The sequence below is a fragment of the Polypterus senegalus genome, chromosome 4, assembly GCF_016835505.1.
Source record: "Polypterus senegalus isolate Bchr_013 chromosome 4, ASM1683550v1, whole genome shotgun sequence".
NCBI lineage: Eukaryota > Metazoa > Chordata > Cladistia > Polypteriformes > Polypteridae > Polypterus > Polypterus senegalus.
The window spans coordinates 182,023,686-182,044,967 of record NC_053157.1 but is presented as its reverse complement, the minus strand read 5'-3'; the positions used below and the strand labels follow the sequence as shown (position 1 = coordinate 182,044,967).

The 21,282-nt window shown below is 42.3% G+C and overlaps 1 protein-coding gene across 3 annotated transcripts in view; it reads left to right on the top strand.

Annotated features, from left to right (window-relative positions):
- Positions 1 to 21,282, top strand: part of zfyve28 (zinc finger, FYVE domain containing 28) — a 411,740-nt gene that overhangs the window by 198,104 nt on the left and 192,354 nt on the right. For 2 of the 3 annotated variants that reach the window (XM_039751731.1, XM_039751730.1), the window contains exon 2: positions 11,500 to 11,640. In XM_039751731.1, the coding sequence (XP_039607665.1) occupies positions 11,500 to 11,640 (141 nt within the window). Of the gene's footprint in view, positions 1 to 11,499; positions 11,641 to 21,282 lie in introns of those variants that run through there. The other variant, XM_039751732.1, reaches the window with a different exon arrangement.

The following is a 21,282-nucleotide window of genomic DNA, read 5'->3' as shown; positions in this document are numbered from 1 at the left end:
ACACTGTTCAGAAGAACAGCATATTTTGATTAAAATGATTGGAGAGGGGAAAATATAAAGTGCAGAAAATGGTAGGCTGCTCAGCTAAAATGATTACAAATGCTTTAAAATGGCAACCAAAACCTAAAAGACATGGAAGAAAATGGGAAAACTACCATTTAAATGGACTGAAGAATAGCCAAAATGGCAATGACTCAGCCAAATGATCATCTCTAGGAAGATCAAAGAAGGTCTAAAGTTACATGTGAGTACTGTTACAATTAGAATACAACTATGTGAAGCCAAGTATTCCGCAATAAGACCCCACAAAGTCCCGTTGTTTAAAGAAAGACGTGTGCTGAAGAGGCTACAATTAGCCAAAGAACACATTTGACTGGCCTAAAGAGAAATGGCACAACATTTTATGGACTGATGAAAGCAAAATTGTTCTTTTTGGGTCTAGGGGCTGTAGACAGTTTGTCAGACGACCCCCAAACACTAAATTCAAGCCACAGTACACTGTGAAGCATGATGGCACAAGCATCATGATATGGGGATGTTTCTCATAATATGGTGTCAGGTCTATTTATCGCGTACGAGGATCATGGATCAGTTTGAATACCTCAAAATACTTTTAGAGGTCATGTTGCCTTATCCTTAAGAGTAAACGTCCTTAAGAGCATGCCCTTGACTGATATTTTTGCCTTCAAAACATTGACTCAGGCATCGCCGCGCGTGTATGACTTTATCTTTCCACCTTTTTTCTCTATTTTTCCCTATTTCACTGTTAACTCCTACCACTTTCTTTTATGTGCACTCATTCCCTGGACACTTTGTACTACTTGTTACTACTTGGACATGGATTTTTACACACTGAGATTCGTCTATTCAAGTAGTCAACTTCAAGCGATGAGAACAAATGCCTGTGCCGGTGTGGTTCCCTATTTACCTGATGAGGTAAGAAGGCGGTATCGTGGCAGCAGAGCCGGGGCTATGACAAAAGCCAAGCATCTAGCGAGAAAGTGGTGCTACAAATCTTCGCTGCCTTCTGTGATCCTAGGAAATGTGAACTCATTACCAAATAAGATCGACGATCTGGCTGCGCTGGTGAAAAATGTCAGGAGTTTGCTGTGTTTTAGTGAAATGCGGCTAATCACTAACATCCCAGATGCTAACATAGAGCTACCCGGGTTTAGCACAGTTAGAGCGGACAGAGACGCAAGTACCTGCAGGAAGCAGAAAGGAGGAGAAGTCTCTCTCTATGTCAATACAAGGTGGTGCAACTCTGGACATGTAAACGTTAAAATCTCCACTTGCTGCAGGGACATCGAACTGTTGGCCGTAAGTTTGCGTCCATATTACTTGCCCAGAGAGTTTGGACACGTCATTGTTGTTATTGTTTACATCCCTCCTCGGCCGGACGTGGAGATAGCGGGTGACATCATCCATTCTGCTGTTGCTGAAGTACAAACGCAGCACCCCGAGGCACTTGTGCTAATCGTTGGAGATTTTAATCATGTGACACTGGACAAAACTTTGGAACTATGGACTGGGATGTCCTGAGAACATTCAGGAGGTTGTTGACTGCACTACTGAATACGTCAACTTCTGTATGGACATTGTAGTTCCAGTAAGAACAGTACGCTGCTATGCTAACAACAAGCCATGGATTACAAGTGACATCAAGGGCCTTTTGAACCAGAAGAAAAGGGCTTTTAAAGGAGGTGATCAGCATGAGCTCAAGCACGTGCAGAAGGAACTCCGAGTTCAGCTCGGGGTGGCGAAGGAGTAGTACAGGAGAAAGCTGGAGCAGAAGTTGCAGAATAACAGCATGGATGAAGTGTGGGATGGGATGAAGATCATCACTGGCTGCAGCTTGAAGCGGGGTGCCACCATCGAGAGAGACGTGGAGAGAGCAAACCAGATGAACAACTTCTTCAACAGGTTTGACCACCCTAACCCACTCTAGCCTTGGAGTACTGCACCCTCCACCCATCTTTCTGCTGATACCAGCATAGGAGAGAGTTTCTCCAACCCACAATTACAGCAGCCCAGGTAAGCAGAAAACTGAAGAGACTTTGTGCCAGCAAAGCAGTGGGTCCAGATGGAGTATCGCCATGACTGCTGAAGGCCTGTGCGTTGGAGCTAGGGAGTCCTCTACAGCGCATCTTCAACCTGAGCCTGGAACAGAGGAGACTCCCGATGCTTTGGAAAACATCTTGCATCACCTCAGTCCCCAAGGTATCACGTCCTAGTGACCTGAATGACTTATGGCCTGTCATTCTGACGTCACATGTAATGAAGACCATGGAACAGCTGCTGCTTCACCACCTGAGGCCACAGGTCCATTACACCCTCGACTCTCTGCAGTTTACATACCAGGAGAAGGTGGGAGCGAAGGATGCCATCATCTATATGCTACACCAATCCCTCTCCCACTTGGACAGAGGCAGTGGTGCTGTAAGAATTATGTTTCTGGACTTCTCTAGCGCCTTCAACATCCAACCTCTGCTCCTTAAGGGACAAGCTGACAGAAATGGGAGTAGATTCATACCTGTTAGCATGGATTGTGGACCATCTTAAAGACAGACCTCAGTACAGTGGATCTCGGGGACTGCAGGTCTGATATTATGTTCAGCAGCACAGGGGCACCGCAGGGGATTGTACTTTCTCCGGTCCTGTTCAGCCTATATACATCGGACTTCCAATACAACTCGGAGTCCTGCCACGTGCAAAAGTTTGCTGACGACAGTGCTATTGTGGGCAGCATCAGGAGTGGGCAGGAGAAGGAGTATAGGAACCTAATCAAGGACTTTGTTAAATGGTGCGACTCAAACCACCTACAACTGAACACCAGCAAAACCATGGAGCTGGTGGTGGATTTTAGGAGGACCAGGCCCCTCATGGACCCAGTGATCATTAGAGGTGACTGTGTGCAGAGGGTGCAGACCTATAAATACCTGGGAGTGCACCTGGATGATAAATTGGACTGGACTGCCAATAATTATGCTCTGGTTAAGAAAGGACTGAGCCGACTATACTTCCTTAGAAGGCTAGTGTCCTTCAACATCTGCAATAAGATGCTGCAGATGTTCTACAAATGGTTGTGGTAAGCACCCTCTTCTACGCGGTGGTGTGCTGGAGAGGCAGCATAAAGAAGGATGCCTCACCAATGGACAAACTGGTGAGGAAGGCAGGCTCTATTATAGACTTGGAGCTGGACAGTTTGACATCTGTGGCAGAGCCACGGGCACTGAGCAGGCTCCTGTCAATAATGGAGAATCCACTGAACAGTATCATCTCCAGACAGAGGAGCAGCTTCAGAGACAGACTGCTGTCACTGTCCTGCTCCACTGACAGACTGATGAGATCGTTCCTCCCCCACACTATGTGACTCTTCAATTCCACCTGGGGGGAGATAAACGTTAACATTATACAAAGTCATTGTCTGTCTGTTATACCTTCATTGTTATCACTCTTTAATATTGTTATTTATCAGTATGCTGCTGCTGGAGTATGTGAATTTCCCCTTGGGATTAATGAAGTATCTTGTCTGTCTGTCTGTCTGTGGGGGAGGAACAATCTTTTCAGTCTGTCAGCGGAGCAAGACAGTGACAAAAGTCTGTCACTGAAGCTGCTCCTCTGTCTGGAGATGACACTGTTAAGTGGATGCAGTGGATTTTTCATGATTGACAGGAGTTTGCCTAGTGCAAGTTGCTCTGCTACAGATGTTAAACTGTCCAGCTTTATTCCTACAATAGAGCCTGCCTTCTTAACAAGTTTGTCCAGAAGTGAGACGTCCTTCTTCTTTATGCTGCCTCCCCAGCACACCACTGTGTAGAAGAGGGCACTCGCCACAACCATCTGGAGGAACATCTGCAGCATTTTATTCCAGATGTTGAAGGACACCAACCTTCTAAGAAAGTATAGTCAGCTCTGACCTTTCTTACACAGAGCATCAGTATTGGCAGTCCAGTCCAATTTGTCATCCAGCTGCACTCCCAGGTGTTTATAGGTCTGTACCCTCTGCGCACAGTTTCCTCTGATGATCACGGGGTCCATGAGGGGCCAGGGTCTCCTAAAATCCATCTTGCTGCTGTTCAGGTGTAAGTGGTTTGAGTCACACCATTTAACAAAGTCTTTGATTAGCTTCCTGTACTACTCCTCCTGCCCACTCCTGATGCAGCCCACAATAGCAGTGTCATCAGTGAACTTTTGCATGTGGCAGGACTCCGAGTCGTATTGGAAGTCTGATGTATATAGACTGAACAGGACCGGAGAAAGTACAGTCCCCTGCAGCGCTCCTGTGTTGCTGACCACAATGTCAGAACTGCAGTTCCCAAGACATGCATACTGAGGTCTGTCTGTATGATAGTCCACGATCCATGCCATCAGGTGTGAGTCTACTCCCATCTCAGTCAGCTTGTCCCTAAAGAGCAGAGGTTGGATGGTGTTGAAGGCGCTAGAGAATTCCAAAAACATAATTCTTATAGCACCACTGCCTTTGTCCAGGTAGGAGAGGGATCAGTGTAGCATATAGATGATGGCATCCTCCGCTCCCACCTTCTCCTGGTATGCGAACTGCAGAGGGTCAAGTGTGTGGCGGACCTGTGGCCTCAGGTGGTGAAGCAGCAGCTGCTCCATGGTCTTCGTCACATGTGCAGATACAAATGTGCAGATGTGCAGCAGTTCTCAGAAACGGTGGTTGTACAACAAAATATTATTTCAGTGATTCAAAGGAAAGGAAAATCTTGAAACATTTTTCAGTTTATTCAGTAAATGTTTGAGTTTGTAAAGAAGAATGCAGGCACTGCTATTTTTTTGAGCAGCCTAATATTACCTTTTCTTGACTTTCTGTAAAGGAATAACAAACATTTGATAAATTTGTCTTCATGTTTTGATTTGAAATACATTGGGAACCCTGCACATTCTATTTGCATGTATGGAAGTAAAAACTGTTATAAGGATTTTGAGATTTATACACATTTTTAAACACACTGCTCTTATTCTGAACACAACTGTAAATGTGATGGACTGATTACTTTGGCTGGTTCCTGCCTTCATGCTGATGCTGCCAAGATATGCTCTGGTGCTCCCTATTGTCACAACTAACTTTTTCAGGCCAACCACAAAGAAAACTCCTAAATGTTCTAACTACAAATGATTAGCTGTTAAATTAATAATTACATTTATGTAAACAATACAAAAATTCCCAAAAACCAAAAAAAAATACATATTCAAACTGTTAATAATAAGTACATACAGTAATTGTATATGTTTTGTTAAGCTTACATGCATAGGATGCCACCTTTCTTTTGCTCTGTTGCAGTTGCTTCTGCCTGGGGCGTAGCGGTGTAGTATTTGGCAGTAGTTGAACACACAGGCACACAGGGCCCTTTTTTTCAAACTGCATTTTAGAAGAAACTCCACTAAACTTTGTTAAACTGAAGGCTGAACACTTTTTCAAATATTCTCTTAATGCAAAAATTCTGGCGATTGACTTGGATTGTTCAGTAAATTTGTATCAGTTTTGCTCCTTTTTTTGATGAACTGACAGCCACCAATTTGTAGCTGCATTGAGATACGTTATTGTTATTTCTTAAAAAAATTATGGCGGCTAACAGCCTATAAACCTGAATTCAGTGATGCATACAAATAAATTAAAAAAGAATGCTCAAGGACACTGGTGAATTTACAGTACCTATGACTAAGGCTGCCACCCAATTCTGAAGAGGACAGTTCAGCACAAAAGTAGGACTTAGTGGGATGCCTTCCTCTATGATACTACAGTCCACCTTGTTTTTCTTGTGTGGTGTTTTAGAAACATTCTTTGGTTTTGGCCACAGTTTATGGTAAACTCAAAGAAAATGTGTTCATTGACAAACTAATAATTATCCTAGGCAATTTCAAATCCACCTACTCCAGTTCTAAGAGCAAAAGCCTATTTCCCAGGCATTACTTGGCACAATGTAGGAAAAGAGCCCAGACAGGGTTCTAATTCCTCACGGAGTTCACTCCTTCACACACCCACACTCTTTTAACCAAGTGCCCAAGGCTTTGAGAATGTGGGAGGAAATCTGAAGGAAATGATGTAGACAGAGAGACAACATGCAGACTCCACATAGACAACCAACTGCTGGATTTGAACCTAGTACAGTTGATATGTAAAGAGGCTGTGCTAATCAGTTTGCTCTCTACTGTGCCACATAAGCTAAGAATATGTTAAGAATATTTTAAGTAGTTATCTGAAATTAAATTAAATTGTCAGTATTTACACTTACAGCCTTATGCTGACTGCTCAACTGTCTTCAAGCTCCAGAAAATTTTTCTGGCAGGAGAAAAAAAAATTTATTTTAATTAGCATATTTTATTTTACATGTGCTAGATTTTTTTTTGTAATATTCGACTGATGTGTGGCATTTTGACTAAATATGAGTGGAATTCTCCACATAAAAAGTTGAATTAAATTTTTAAAGTTAAAATGGCAGAGATAAATTATTTAACAAGATAGCTAATAACTTTACGCAACATTTTATGAACTACAATAAACATTACAAAGAATGAGCTCTGAGAATTAAAAAAAATATATACATTTTTATCAGTGTTTTTTAAACTGTATGTTTTTGACACCCCCTCCTCCACATAGTCTTTCATTACCCACCAGAGTCTGAACCCCACCTCTGTTAAATTTAAGTATTTCAGTTTAAGCCCTGATATGTAATGTCTTGAAATACATTACTGTATGTGTTACCAATGTTTCTGTACTGTTTATAGCTCTGTGTGATTCATCCAGTATATATATATTGTTCATTCAAAAAATGGCTAGTACAAGTCTTAAAAAAAGGTTAAATTAAAGTCCAGCCTTATGAGTCCACCACAAGCTCAAATTCAATTAAAAACATTCAAATAAACACACACATTTAAATAGAGTGATCCGGTGGAACTAGATTTTCTACGTTTTAAGTAACCTGTTACATAGTAAAATATTATGTGTTTATAGCCATATTTATGGTTCATTTGAAACTTATATGTGATTGCTTGCTGTGTGCAAGACAATGAACAGCTAGATAGAAAAAAAACCTGCTGAATAAACTAATATTAAACTACAATGAGATGTGGGACTATCAAATATAAACACATAAACACATAACATTGGTGGTTGCCCAGAGCAGCTGTATTCATATGTATTCATACAGGCTGTGCTGAATGCATGAATTAATTACTGGACATTTTTGCATAAATGCTGTGTGAAATGGGCTTTTGGATGGAAACAATCATTTAACTAAACATCACCCTTGGACTCTGACATATTCAGCTATATTTAATTACAAATTTGAACTCGTGACCCCTGAAGAAAAGGTTAAAGCAGATCTTAAACTCTTTTTTGTCTTTCAAACAGAAAAGGATCCACTAATGTGGTAGAAGGGCTAAGTTTCAGAGCTACATCTCTTTACCGAATCTGGCAGTATGCATTCCAGCATCCAGTGTACCATCAGAGAGTCAGTTCTGTGCCAGTGGGCACATTAGTTTAATCTGTGACCTGTGACAGGAGACAAAGTTAAGAAATTTAATGCATATAGGAAAATAGACCAGAAGCACTTAATTTCTTACGAAAAGATGAGTAACTGTAGCTCATTAGATTTGTTTAAATTTGTGATATTTTATTGTTAACCAGTTTCATATTTGAACAGTTTTGTTGTTTTGATATTGTTAAAAATTAGTTTTTACTTTTGGTTATTGCGAACTAGACATGTTTGGTATTCATGAAAGTTATTTGTGCTACATACATTGAGCATGGGAAAGACGCTATGTAAATAAAATATATTATTATTTTATGTATGTCTAATTATAACATGTGATATTAAAACAACTATATTTGTAATGTGAAATTATATCATCCCATCCGTAGTGTTTACATACATGCAAAAATAAACTATATATTGTATAGACATTTATGCATTCAAAAAATATACAGTAATCCCTTCTCGATCGCAGGGGTTGCGTTCCAGACCCCCCTGCAATAGGTGAAAATCCGCGAAGTAGAAACCATATGTTTTTATGGTTATTTTTATATATTTTAACCCCTTATAAACTCTCCCACGCTGTTTATAAATATTCCCCGCACAGTTGTACAGTATAAACCCTTTATATTCTCTTTTAGGTAAGATTAGGTAAGATTCATTGAAATTATGTAGGTAAACACACTGTTTATATACAGTAAAACATAAATATTATTTTAAAGATATCGAGTGTCTCTGATATCACATATCTTACAGCCATTACAATAGACAGGCCACCAGCAATAAATATGTACAATGCAAGAAAAAATGTATACAGTAAATGTGTGTACAGTGACACTAAACGTACGTACATGTACTAAGTACTGTAAGTAGAAAATTAATTATAGTTTCTCACCAACAATGACACAATGACTTGTCCGATAATGATGAGTTTAGTTTTACTGCACAACAAAGGAGAGCATTACTGCTCTTCTAAAGGAGCCTCTTCAGGCAACTGTATAGCACCGCCGTTGATATTCTTCCATCAGACTTCAATCCAAATCCCTAAAGTAGATTCCATCCGGACTACTGCCTTATTACATCCACTTACAACTCATTTTGCACCCTGGTTAAAAGGACACTGCGGCTGTAGATCTTATATTCCTTTCCTACTTTTTAAATAAAAAGAATCGTAGCCTCATTGATGCCGTAATGGCATCCTACATCGGTGTAGCTTTTTCCCTTCCTTCAACATATCCAAAACGTTTACCTTTTCGGCAATCATTAACATCTTCCGTTGGCGCTTGGGCACAGCCCTTGAAGCAGTAGCAGGAGCAGATCATTTTGGAGCCATAATGAAGGGCTTGACTATGCACAAAGATAAACACAAAAGAGCACAAAAGTTAACTCTTTACACAGCGAAACATGTTGATGCTGAATGAGCGAGATGAGACTTCCTGGTTAACGCCGCGGAATCAAATTCAGCGCTCCGTCGCTGAGCCATTCAGTACACAGGAACTTAACTGCGTGCTCTGATTGGTTAGCTTCTCAGCCATCCGCCAATATCGTCCCTTGTATGAAATCAACTGGGCAAACCAACTGAGGAAGCATGTACAGGAAGTAAAAAGACCCATTGTCCGCAGAACCCGCGAAGCAGCGAAAAATCAGCATTATATATTTAGATATGCTTACATATAAAATTCGCGATAGAGTGAAGCCGTGAAAGTCGAAGCGCGATATAGCGAGGGATTACTGTACATTGAAATAAATGAACAAATGGTGTGCCCCCTAACAGTTGCATACAACTTAGTTTTAAACTAATTAGACCCTTTTCTGCTATCATCCTGTATATATTTTACTATGCCTGTGCCAAGGTCTCTCTGTAGTAGTCTATCTACATTGTAGTGTTTGGCTATGTTGTAGGCAGAGCAAGGGTCAAGGTCTATATTAAGTATTCAAGTACAGTAGATGCTGATTTCTTTAAAGTGCTCTTCATAGGATGCAGAGAAAATTAAAGTGTGTCACAAATAATTTGAAGACTGCTCTTGCATATATAGATATTGCTTTAATTGAAATTTGACTTATCGTGGTTATAGGTTGTCAAGGGCAGAAAAGCATATTTATTTCAGTGGCTGTTTTGTGTTTCACTTAGATTATTTGTAGCTACTTAATAGGCAAAAGTCGGTGTATTTTAATTAACTTAAATTAGGTGTCAGCATCCTTTATTTTGAGATGTGAGTCTCAGAATTCTGACTTCTTAAATACAGTAGGTGTCTGCCAAAACAATGTCTTTGATGTCTAAGATAATTACTGGTAAATGTGTAATAAGAAAAGTGCAAATTGGAGTGTTTAGCAGTTAAAAATGTAAAACTGCCTGACCTTAACTATTATAATGTTAAAGCAACCTGTTTAACTTTTAATGAATATCATATCAGTTAACTTACTGAATCAATTTGAGAAATCAAACACATTAATAATTCCTGCATGGGGCTTTGTATAGCCCAGTTTCTATGCAAATTGGTAACAAATGTGGCATGTAATCATATACGATTGTATCCAGAGCCATAAAATTACAATAGCAGGTTAATTTCAAGAAGACTATACCATGTAACATTTATTTTCCCTGTGGATTGAGGAAAACTAAATTACAAGCTTCCCTCCATGTTTGAGTTACTTCTTGCAAAGTTTAAGTTCACTTGAATTTTGTGTCTTGTTCAGGAATACGTACACTAATTAAAAGCCTGATTCACACTCCGCTTGTAGGAACTGGTGCAAAAATGAGGTTTTGTATTTGTAGCTTCAGGAATTTGCTCAGGCAGGTGAAACGAGTACAAAGAGCAGCGCTGTAGAGCCTGATGACAGCAAGAAATGTGTTATGTATCTGACTGAGAGAGGCAAATGCTGATAAGAGCAGTGGAAGATGGATTTATGTCCAGCAGCATCTACTGCAAGTGAGAGTTCAACTCCAAAATACATTTATTGCAGGCTATGCTCACTCACTCTGGAAAATTGTCTTCATCAGACAACCTAACTTGTACAACTCCAGAGGATCTGAGGACATGACAATGCAGAAATGAGAAGTACAAGCTGTCAGGAATGGACTGGAGATCAGTACTTACTCCTTCTTTCATTCTTTATTTCATTTTGCACTTCCTTCTCCTTCTCCGATCCCTGTCTTTTGGTATTCAATGCTTCGTGCACAGCAGTTACATGATGCATAATCAGGGGACATAAACTGTGTGAGCTTGAATGGTGCTTGGCTTCAGCACTGCATTTCTTACTAATGCCACAGCCCACCATGAGTTACATTAGTGTTTTGCATATTTTCTGACGTTTTATAGTGTTATTTAACCTTGACTTAGTTTTTGAATTTTTAAATTCAGTCTACTGTTTTTCATAACTGCATCTGGACTACTACTTTTTTACATTTTTGCCTATTGTTGAATATTTTTTTTGCCATTATCCTTTTACATTTCGCCACTGTATTCCCTATTTTTCTTGTATCACCCTTTGCCTGTTTCTGCATTTTCTTTTGGAGCAAGGACTTGTTCAAATGAACATTCTTTTACCTACCTGTATACTTGCTACTACTATGGCTTTTCCCAATCTTTGTAATTAAATTGCTGGACGTAGTCAGCTGTACCTTACCGAGTCTGGTGGTGATCAGCAGTCCCCCAGCCTGCTGTTACCTGTTGGTAACTTGACACTGGGGAGGCCATGCTGTTTGCACATAATGTCCTCTACGTACAATAAGTTTGGCCAGGAAAGGAATATGATTGTTACTTTGAATTTGACAGTGCTGCACTCAGAAAACCTTTCATATCTGCTCTGTGCACATTACTGTATATGGGCCAGCAGTTAAATCCAGTTTCCAGAGACTGTGAGATAGCAACTGTAATTAATGTGTACCTGCACCCATACACTACCTCTGTTTTTGTATGAGATCAGTTGTGCATTTTGAAAGTGAACACTGCTCACTTTTTCAGCCTAAAACATGGTTTTGTTCTGTGTGTTTCCTCAGAGATCAGACCCACAGCTCCTGGCTCAGTTCTACTATGCTGATGAGGAGCTCAACCAGGTGGCAGCGGAACTGGACAGCTTGGATGGCAGAAAGGATCCGCAAAGGTGCACATTGCTTGTCAACCAGTTCAGATCATGCCAGGTAATACACTTTTTACTCAAGTGCAGGTACTCTCATGCCTTTTTAAATCATCGGTGAGCTGGGATGACATAAATGGGTGACCTTGAAGAAATACAGTGTTCTTATATACATCACATAGATACATACCAGTAAGAATATTATCATACTGTGTACACATGACAAAATATTTGAAGCTGAAATTAAATCGAGTTGTACTATACTCTCTGGGAGCAAAGAAGAATATGCCCAGCATTCACTACCACAAGAAGAACTAAATAAAACGGAGGCGCAGCAACAAGACTGTCTTGATGTAGGTGGTAACTGCTGTGTCCTTATCACAGGCCAGGAAGCTCTTATTTACTCAAAGAGTTGTGCGAATGTGGAACAAACTATTGAGTCATATAATTGACACAGTAACATTTAAGACAACTGTTTAAGAAGTGTCTGGATAATAATAATAAACTAGGGGGCTTTGCCCCCTGCTCGCTTTGCTCACCAACCCCCCCGGCCTGCGCTACACGCCAGCCACTTGTGTGACAGACACCCTTGGGTGTGGGTTCTCCATGGGGCTTCCTGGAGCTATTTCTAGGAGATTAGGAATTACTAATGGGAGTCTGGGAGAAGATGCTGATTTCTGGGAGACTTGCGATGTCTGGGTAGTGTCTGTAAACTTAACCAGCTTATCTATACTAATAAAAGGCAAAGCCCTCACTGACTCACTCACTCACTCACTCATCCATCACTAATTCCCCAACTTCCCGTGTAGGTAGAAGGCTGAAATTTGGCAGGCTCATTCCTTACAGCTTACTTACAAAAGTTGGGCAGGTTTCATTTTGAAATTCTATGCGTAATGGTCATAACTGGAACCTATTTTTCTCCATATACTGTAATGGACGTTAGCTCGATGGCCATGGGGGGGCGGAGCTGCGTGGACATCGCAACATCACACAAGAGAGCAGCTCACGTGAACTGACTGAACGCAGTATGAGTGATCACTTCCATGCATCAAACCTGTTCAAAAAATGCATTACACAATTGCATAGGAAAAGGTAGGAAAAGAATATGCTCCGAGTTGAGCTCCACAGCTAACGCGGTCTTGAAACAAACGTCACGCTGCCACCAAATACTCACAGAAAAATCCACAAGTTAATACACATGCTGTCTCTAGAGTTTCTCCACACTCAATGTATTCCTCGCATCCCCTTTATACCCTCTGATCTCCCATTTCAATTCAGATGCCTCCAATTTCCAGTAAGGCTTTGCTGCGCGATGACAAGTAATAAGTCTCAGGGACGGACCCTACAAAAGGATGCTATTGATTTCAGGCAAGATTGCTTTTCTCCTGGACAACTATACATTGCATTCTCAAGAGTGAGCTTGCAGTCATATTACAACCGGAGTGCAGCCAGAAACTTTTAAGTGCCGGGTCTTAGCTAACATTAAATAAAGCTGTGGACATCGCAACATCACACAAGAGAGCAGCTCACGTGAACTGACTGAACGCAGTGCGAGTGATCACTTCCATGCATCAAACCTGTTCAAAAAACGCATTACACAATTGAAAAGATGATGGCTTTATATGTCGTTCGTTTATAAAACAGCGGAGAAGCTGTGTAAAGGCTGTTTCACAAAAAACCAGCGGAGCGTCTTATATGAGCAGGCAGTCAGCTAAAGAAGGGAATCAATAAATATCTATAATCGTAATAAACGAACAAAAAATAACATACAAGCCGTGGATTAAATAAAGGAAATGGGTACCTGAACAGTAAAGTAAGTCTCGAATAGCTACACAATAACTATAAGAAGCGTAATAAACGAACAATAAAACAGTACAGAACCGCGAAGCAAGGAGAAACAATGGCCTTATATGGCGTTTGTTTATAAAGCAGCGGAGAAGCTGTGTGAAGGCAGCTACAAAAAAAACAGCAGAGCGCCACACTCTGAATGTATTCCTCGCATCACCGTTATACCCTCTGAGCTCCCATTTCAATTCAAATGCCTCAAATTTCCAGTAAGGCTCTGCTTCGCAATGACAATTAATAAGTCTCAGGGACACACCCTACAAAAGGTTGCCATCGATTTGAGGCAACATTGCTTTCCTCCTGGACAAAACTATACGTTGTATTCTAAAAAGTAATCTCAGTGCACAGCTTGGTCATATTACAACCGGACTGCTGAACTGACAACGTGGTATACAAAGAGATCCTTAACAGATAGTTATTGGTATATTTTCCCTCAGTTTAAAAAGGTTTTCTTTTCTTCTTAATAAAAATTTAAAAGCAGTATATATGTGTATATACTTCACACATTCTATAGTTTATGCCTACATTTTGTAACATTTATTACTAAAATATGAAAGTTTCTGTTTTAACAATGTGTTTACACAGATTACTATAGAAACGAAACACACATGAAATGCATGTGTTCCAAATAACGATCTATTTCCACTCTAAAACTCCAGCAGTTCACTCACTCCCAGATAATCAAACAAGGCATGAGCTGGGAGAACTTAGTGAACATTCTGCGAAGGTGGGGGATGGAATACCCAGCTGCTTGTCTTAATCGGCACATTTACAGGACAAAAGATGCTGTCGGGGAGGTGCGAACGGATTTAAGGTGGGCCGGATTTACAAGTTTTCTCGTAGGCTCTGGTAATTCTAGTGTTAATCACTCAAGGATATATTTTATGTGGTCCTGGTGATTTGTTACATTTCAGCCTGTGTACAGTAATCAAAACAATACTTCTCCTTCTACAATTTCCAGATTACTTAGTAAAAAATTAAACAGAATACTATTTAACATTTTGATCAGGTTTCCAAACCTGGTGGTCTAAGTTTTCTCTGCTTGAACATAGAAATTACAACATTTTCCACCCAAAGGATACTGTACTTGGAGTGACACAGGCTTTTACAATCAGCATTTTAAGTAAATCATACAATATAAATGAATATGATTATATTATTCAGCTATTTTTAACAGATGCCTCAGTGCCATAAATATTCATTGTTTTTGAGATTGTGTTATTACAACAAATAGAAATACAGTACCAGCAGTAAGATAATTTTTTCAATGTAGTGATAGAAAGCAGATGTATCTTCATATTATCCACACTTAAGGATTTTAAAAAGTAAAAACATATTTAAGCATTTTTCTGATTACCTTTAGTGCTGTTGACCCAGTCCTAGTCTTTGGTGATCTGCAGTCTTAAAAATATGAAAAAGGAAAAGCTTTATACACTGCTGCTTCATTGGTGCTGATTAGGTTTGACTGTGCCCTCTGAATGTCATTTTGAGTTATTTTGTCTTGGAGACTTTTAGAGTGAGCTTATTTCTACTGCTACATCACAACATTATTATATGTGATCTCATATTTTTTTAATTGATCAACTCTGTCACTACTCTGGCAACGTTATATTTGTTGATATGATTGTTTCTGGGTTTGCTTACTGGGTCTTGGGTAAGGAATGACCACAGATTGGAGTTCACCAAACAGCTTTGAGAGGCTCCATTTTTCAGAGTAGACATTGTAAACAGCAAGTGTGCAATTAAAATCCTAGTCTGCTGCAAATTTTTAAAGCTAAACACAAAATAACATACAACAAATCCCAAAACTACAATGGTAAATATAAAAACACCTTATGTGTTGCAGTATTTTCATTTTTGAAGGAAATATAGGTAATATACATAAAGCTTTTAAGAAATAGCATCCTGATGTGGGTTAATCACTTGTCACAATGTCTAAGAGCACTGTCATAATTCTGTAGATTTGATCCACTAAAAGCATTTGCAGAGTATTCATGACAACAGAAGAGAGTGCCACTGATCTTTTGCTTTTTCAGGAATGTTACTTTAGTTTTCCTGTGCAATGGATTTCACATTTTTTTCTTGTTTTTATGTTCATGTTGTTTCAGGCTGTAGTTTAGTGTGTCATGTTGGTTATGTTGAATGGGTTACTATGGTTCTGAATGTCTCTAGGGTCCATGGCTCATGTTTGTGTTTGTGTTTATAATGTTTATTATGTCACAGGTTTGTGGTCATGGTGGCCATCTTTAAAACAGCAATCCATATGTTCAGAAAATGTTTGCAGTTTGTTTTTTTTTGGTTTTTTACAAGGGAAAGAGACTCTTTTCTTCCATGAGAAAACTCAGTTTCTGGTTCATTTTCTTTTCAGTGTTTTTTTTACTTTCAGCTTAGACTCTTGTTTGTCCCTGATAATAAGCTTGTAGTGCCCTTTTGATTTGATTGTGATCTCAGCCTTTGGTAAACAAACTGCTTAGTATTGGGGATTCTCTTTCTCTCTCTCTCTCTCTCCCTCTCTGCCCTTTGAAAGTTATCTCTGCCTCACTCATAAAACAAATATTAACTGACTGCTCTGATCTTTTTATGGGAGGACTAAATTGCTATTGGAACAGTATTTGTGACTCCTTGAACCGCCACCTTATCGTGGTGGAGGGGTTTGCATGTCCCAATGATCCTACGAGCTCTGTTGTCCGGGGCTTTATGCCCCTGGTAGAGTCACCCAAGGCAAACTGGTCCTAGGTGAGGGATGAGACAAAGAGCGGTTCAATCAAATCTCCTATGAAGAATAAAAACCTTGGACAACATTTTCCCTCGCCCGGAACGCGGGTCACCGGGGCCCCCCTCGGGAGCCAGGCCAGGAGGTGGGGCTTGATGGCAAGGGCCTGGTGGCTGGGCCTGCACCCATTGGGGCTCGGCCGGGCACAGCCCGAAGAGACAACGTGGGTCCTCCTTCCCAAGGGCTCACCACTTATAGGAGGGGCCAAGGAGGTCGGGTACAGTGTGAGTTGGGTGGTGGCCGAAGGCGGGGACTTTGGCGTTCCGATCCTAGGCTACAGAAGCTGCCTCTTGGGACATGGAATGTCGCCTCTCTGAAGGGGAAGGAGCCTGAGCTATTGTGCGAAGTCGAGAGGTTCCGGCTAGATATAGTCAGGCTCATCTCGATGCACAGCTAGGACTCTGGAACCAATCTCCTTGAGAGGGGCTGGACTCTCTACCACGCTGGAGTTGTCTCCGGTAAGAGGCGCCAAGCGTGTGTGAGCATACTTATTGCCTCCCGACTTGGAGCCTGTTCATTTGGGTTTACCTCGGTTGACGAGAGGGTAGCCTCCCTCCGCCTTTGGGTCGGGGGACGGATCCTAACTGTTGTTTGTGCATATGCGCCGAACAGCAGTTTGGAGTACTCACCTTTTTTGGAGTCCCTGGAGGGGGTGCTAGTGTGCATACCTTCTGGGGACTCCCTCGTACTGCTGGGAGACTTCAAAGCTCACGTGGGCAGTGACAGTGAGACCTGGAAGAGCGTGATTGGGAGGAATGGCCCCCCCAATCTGAACCGGAGCGGTGTTTTGTTATTGGACTTCTGTGCTTGTCACGAATTGTCAATAACGAGCACCATGTTCAAGCATAGAGGTGTTCATATGTGCACTTGGCACCAGGACACCCTAGGCCTCAGTTCGATGATTGACTTTGTGGTCGTGTCGTCAAACTTGCGGCCACATGTCTTGGACACTCGGGTGAAGAGAGGGGCGGAGCTGTCAACTGATCACCACCTGGTGGTGAGTAGGCTTCGATGGTGGGGGAGGATTCCGGTCAGGCCTGGTAGGCCCAAACGTGTTGTGAGGGTCTGCTGGGAACATCTGGCAGAGTCCCCTGTCAGAAGTAGCTTCAACTCCCACCTCCGGTAGAACTTTGACCACTTCCCGAGGGAGGTGCGGGACATCGAGTCCGAATGGGCCATGTTCCATGCCTCTGTTGTTGAGGCGGCTGACCGGAGTTGTTGCCGTAAGGAGGCCGATGCCTGTCTTTGCGGCAATCCCCGAACCCGTTGGTGGACACCGGCGGTGAGGGATGCCGTCAAGCTGAAAAAGGAGTCCTACCTGACTCTTTTGTCCTGTGGGACTCTGGAGGCAGCTAATAGGTACCAACAGGCCAAGTGGAATGCAGCTTCGGTGGTTGCTGAGGCAAAAACTTGGGCGTGGGAGGAGTTTGGGAAAGCCAAGGAGAATGACTTTTGGACGATTTCGAGGAGATTCTGGTCCACCATCCGGTGTCCCAGGAGGGGGAGCCAGTGCAGTGTCAACACTATATATGGTGGGAATGGTGCGCTGCTGACCTCGACTCGGGACGTTGTGGGTCGGTGGGGGGAGTACAACCCCAATTCCAATGAAGTTGGGACGTTGTGTAAAACATAAATAAAAACAGAATACAATGATTTGCAAATCCTTTTCAACCTATATTCAATTGAATACACTACAAAGACAAGATATTGAATGTTGTTTTGCAAATTTTCACTCATTTTGAATTTGATGCCTGCAACACATTCCAAAAAAGCTGCGACAGGGGCTGGAAAAGACTGGGAAAGTTGAGGAATGTTCAAAAAACACCTGTTTTGAACATTCCACAGGTGAACAGGTTAATTGGAAACAGGTGTTAGTCATGATTGGGTATAAAAGGAGCATCCCCAAAAGGCTCAGTCGTTCACAAGCCAGGATGGGGCGAGGTTCACCACTTTGTGAACAACTGTGTGGGCAAATAGTCCAGCAGTTTAAGAACAACATTTCTCAACGTACAATTGCAAGGAATCTAGGGATTTCATCGTCTACTTTCCATAATATCATCAAAAGATTCAGAGAATCTGGAGAAATCTCTGTAAGGTAAGCGGCAAGGCCGAATACCAACATTGGATGCCCGTGACCTTTGATCCGTCAGGCGGCACTGCATTAAAAACCGATATCATTCTGTAAAGGATATTACCACGTGGGCTCAGGAATACTTCAGAAAACCATTGTCAGTTAACACAGTTCGTCGCTACATCTACAAGTGCAAGTTAAAACTCTACCATGCAAAGTGAAAGCCATATATCAACAACACCCAGAAACGCCGCCAGCTTCTCTGGGCCCGAGCTCATCTGAGATGGACTGACGCAAAGTGGAAAAGTATGCTGTGGTTTGATGAGCCACATTTCAAATTGTTTTTGGAAATCATGGACGATGGACTGACGCAAAGTGTAAAAGTATGCTGTGGTTTGACGAGTCCACATTTCAAATTGTTTTTGGAAATCATGGGCGTCGTGTCCTCCAGGCCAAAAAGGAAAAGGACCATCCGGATTGTTATCAGCACAAAGTTCGAAAGCCAGCATCTGTGATGGTATGGGGGTGTGTTAGTGCCCATGGCATGGGTAACTTGCACATCTGTGAAGGCACCATTACTGAAAGGTACATACAGGTTTCAGAGCAACATATGCTGCCATCGAAGTGACGTTTTTTCAGGGACGTCCCTGCTTATTTCAGCAGGACAATGCAAAGCCACATTCTGCATGTGTTACAACAGCGTGGCTTCATAGTAAAAGAGTGCGGGTACTAGACTGACCTGCCTGCAGTCCATACCTGTCTCCTGTTGAAAATGTGTGGCACATTACGAAGCGCAAAATACGAAAACGGAGACCCTGGGCTGTGGAGCAATTGAAGTTGTACATCAAACAAGAATGGGAAAGAATTCCACCTACACAGCTTCAACAATTAGTGTCCTCAGTTCCCAAATGCTTATTGAGTGTTGTTAAAAGGAAAGGTGATATATATGGTGGTAAACATGCCCCTGTCCCAGCTTTTTTGGAACGTGTTGCAGGCATCAAACTGAAAATGAGTGAAGATTTGCAAAACAAAAATAAAGTTTATCAGCTTGAACATTCGATATCTTGTCTTTGTGGTGTATTCAATTGAATATAGGTTGAAAAGGTTTTGCAAATCATTGTATTCTGTTTTTATTTATGTTTTACACAACGTCCCAACTTCATTGGAATTGGGGTTGTACTTCAAAGACCTCCTCAATCTCACTAACATGCCTTCCAATGAGGAAGCAGAGCCTGGGGACTTGGAGGTGGACTCCCCAATCTCTGGGACTGAGGTCTCCTAGGTGGTTAAAAAACATCCCTGGTGGTAGGGCCCCAAGGGTGGATGAGATATGCCCGGAGTTCCTCAAGGCTCTGGATGCTGTACTACTGTCTAACTTGACACATCTCTGCAACATTGCATGGACATCGAGGACAGTGCCTCTGGATTGGCAGACCGGGGTGTTTGTCCCTCTCTTTAAAAAGGGGGACCGGAGGTTGTGTTCTAACTACAGAGGGATCACACTCCTCAGCCTCCCTGGAAAAGTCTATTCTGGGGTTCTGGAGAGGAGGGTCCATCAGATAGTCGAACCTCAGATTCAGGAGGAACAGTGCGGTTTTCGTCCTGGTCACGGAACAGTGAACCAGCTCTACACCCTAACAGGGTTCTGGAGGGTGCATGGGAGTTTGCCCAGCCAGTCTACATGTGTTTTGTGGACTTGGAAAGGCGTTTGACCGTGTCCCTCGGGGAATCCTGTGGTGGGTGCTCTGGGAGTATGGGGTACCGGACCCCCGATGAGGGCTGTTCAGTCCCTGTACAACTGGTGTCAGAGCTTGGTCCGCATTGCCGGCAGTAAGTCAAACCCGTTTCTAGTGAGAGTTGGACTCTGCCAGGGCTGCCGTTTGTCACCGATTTTGTTCATAACTTTTATGAACAGAATTTCTAGGTGCAGCCAGGGTGTTGAGGGGGTCCGGTTTCGTGGATTCAGGATTGGGTCACTGCTTCTTGCAGATGATGTTGTCCTGTTTGCTTCATCAGGCCGTGATCTTCAGCTGTCTCTGAATCAATTCACAGCTGAGTGTGAAGCAGTTGGGATGGGAATCGGCACCTCCAAATCTGAGACCATGGTCCTCAGCCAGAAAAGGGTAGAGTGCCCTCTCAGGTTTGGGAGTGAGATTCTGCCCCAAGTGGAGGAGTTCAAGTATCTTGGGGTCTTGTTCATAAGTGAGGGAAGAATGGAGCTTGAGATCGACAGGTGGATCAGTGCGGCGACCGCAGTGATGCAGGCTCTGCATCGGTCTGTCGTGGTGAAAAAGGAGCTGAGCCATAAGGCAAAGCTTTTAATTTACCAGTCGATCTACGTTCCTACCCTCACCTATGGTCATGAACTATGACCGAAAAGTGACCGAAAGAACAAGATTGCGAATAAAATTGGCTGAAATGAGTTTCCTCCGCTGGGTGTCTGGGCTTTCCCTTAAATAGGGTGAGAAGCTCAGTCATCTGGGAGGGGCTCAGAGTAGAGCCGATGCTCCTCCGCATCGAGAGGAGTCAGATGAGGTGGCTCGGGCATCTGATCAGGATGCCTCCTGGACGCCTCCCTGGTGAGGTGTTCTGGGCACATCCAAACGGAAGGAGGCCCCGGGGAAGACCCAGGACATGTTGGAGGGTCTATGTCTCCCGGCTGGCCTGGGAACGCTTCAGGATTCCCCAAGTAGAGCTAGAAGGAGTGGCCGGGGAGAGGGAAGTCTGGGTGTCTCTGCTCAAGCTGCTGCCCCCGCAACCTGACCTTGGATAAGCGGAAGACGATGGATGGATGGAAGTGCTTAAAAACATTAAGTTAACACTCATGAGTTAGGCATTCCACAAAGGTTTTGAATATACTGTGCATGAGACAATGTCCGAACCAGAAGCTTAACATTCTAAAGATTGCTTTCAAAGTGTGTATACTAAGTTGTAACACAAAGCACCATGGATCAGTAATGAAAGGCTAAGTGCTTTGAGTACTAAAGCAAGTGTAAGATTTATTCATAGGATGTAGG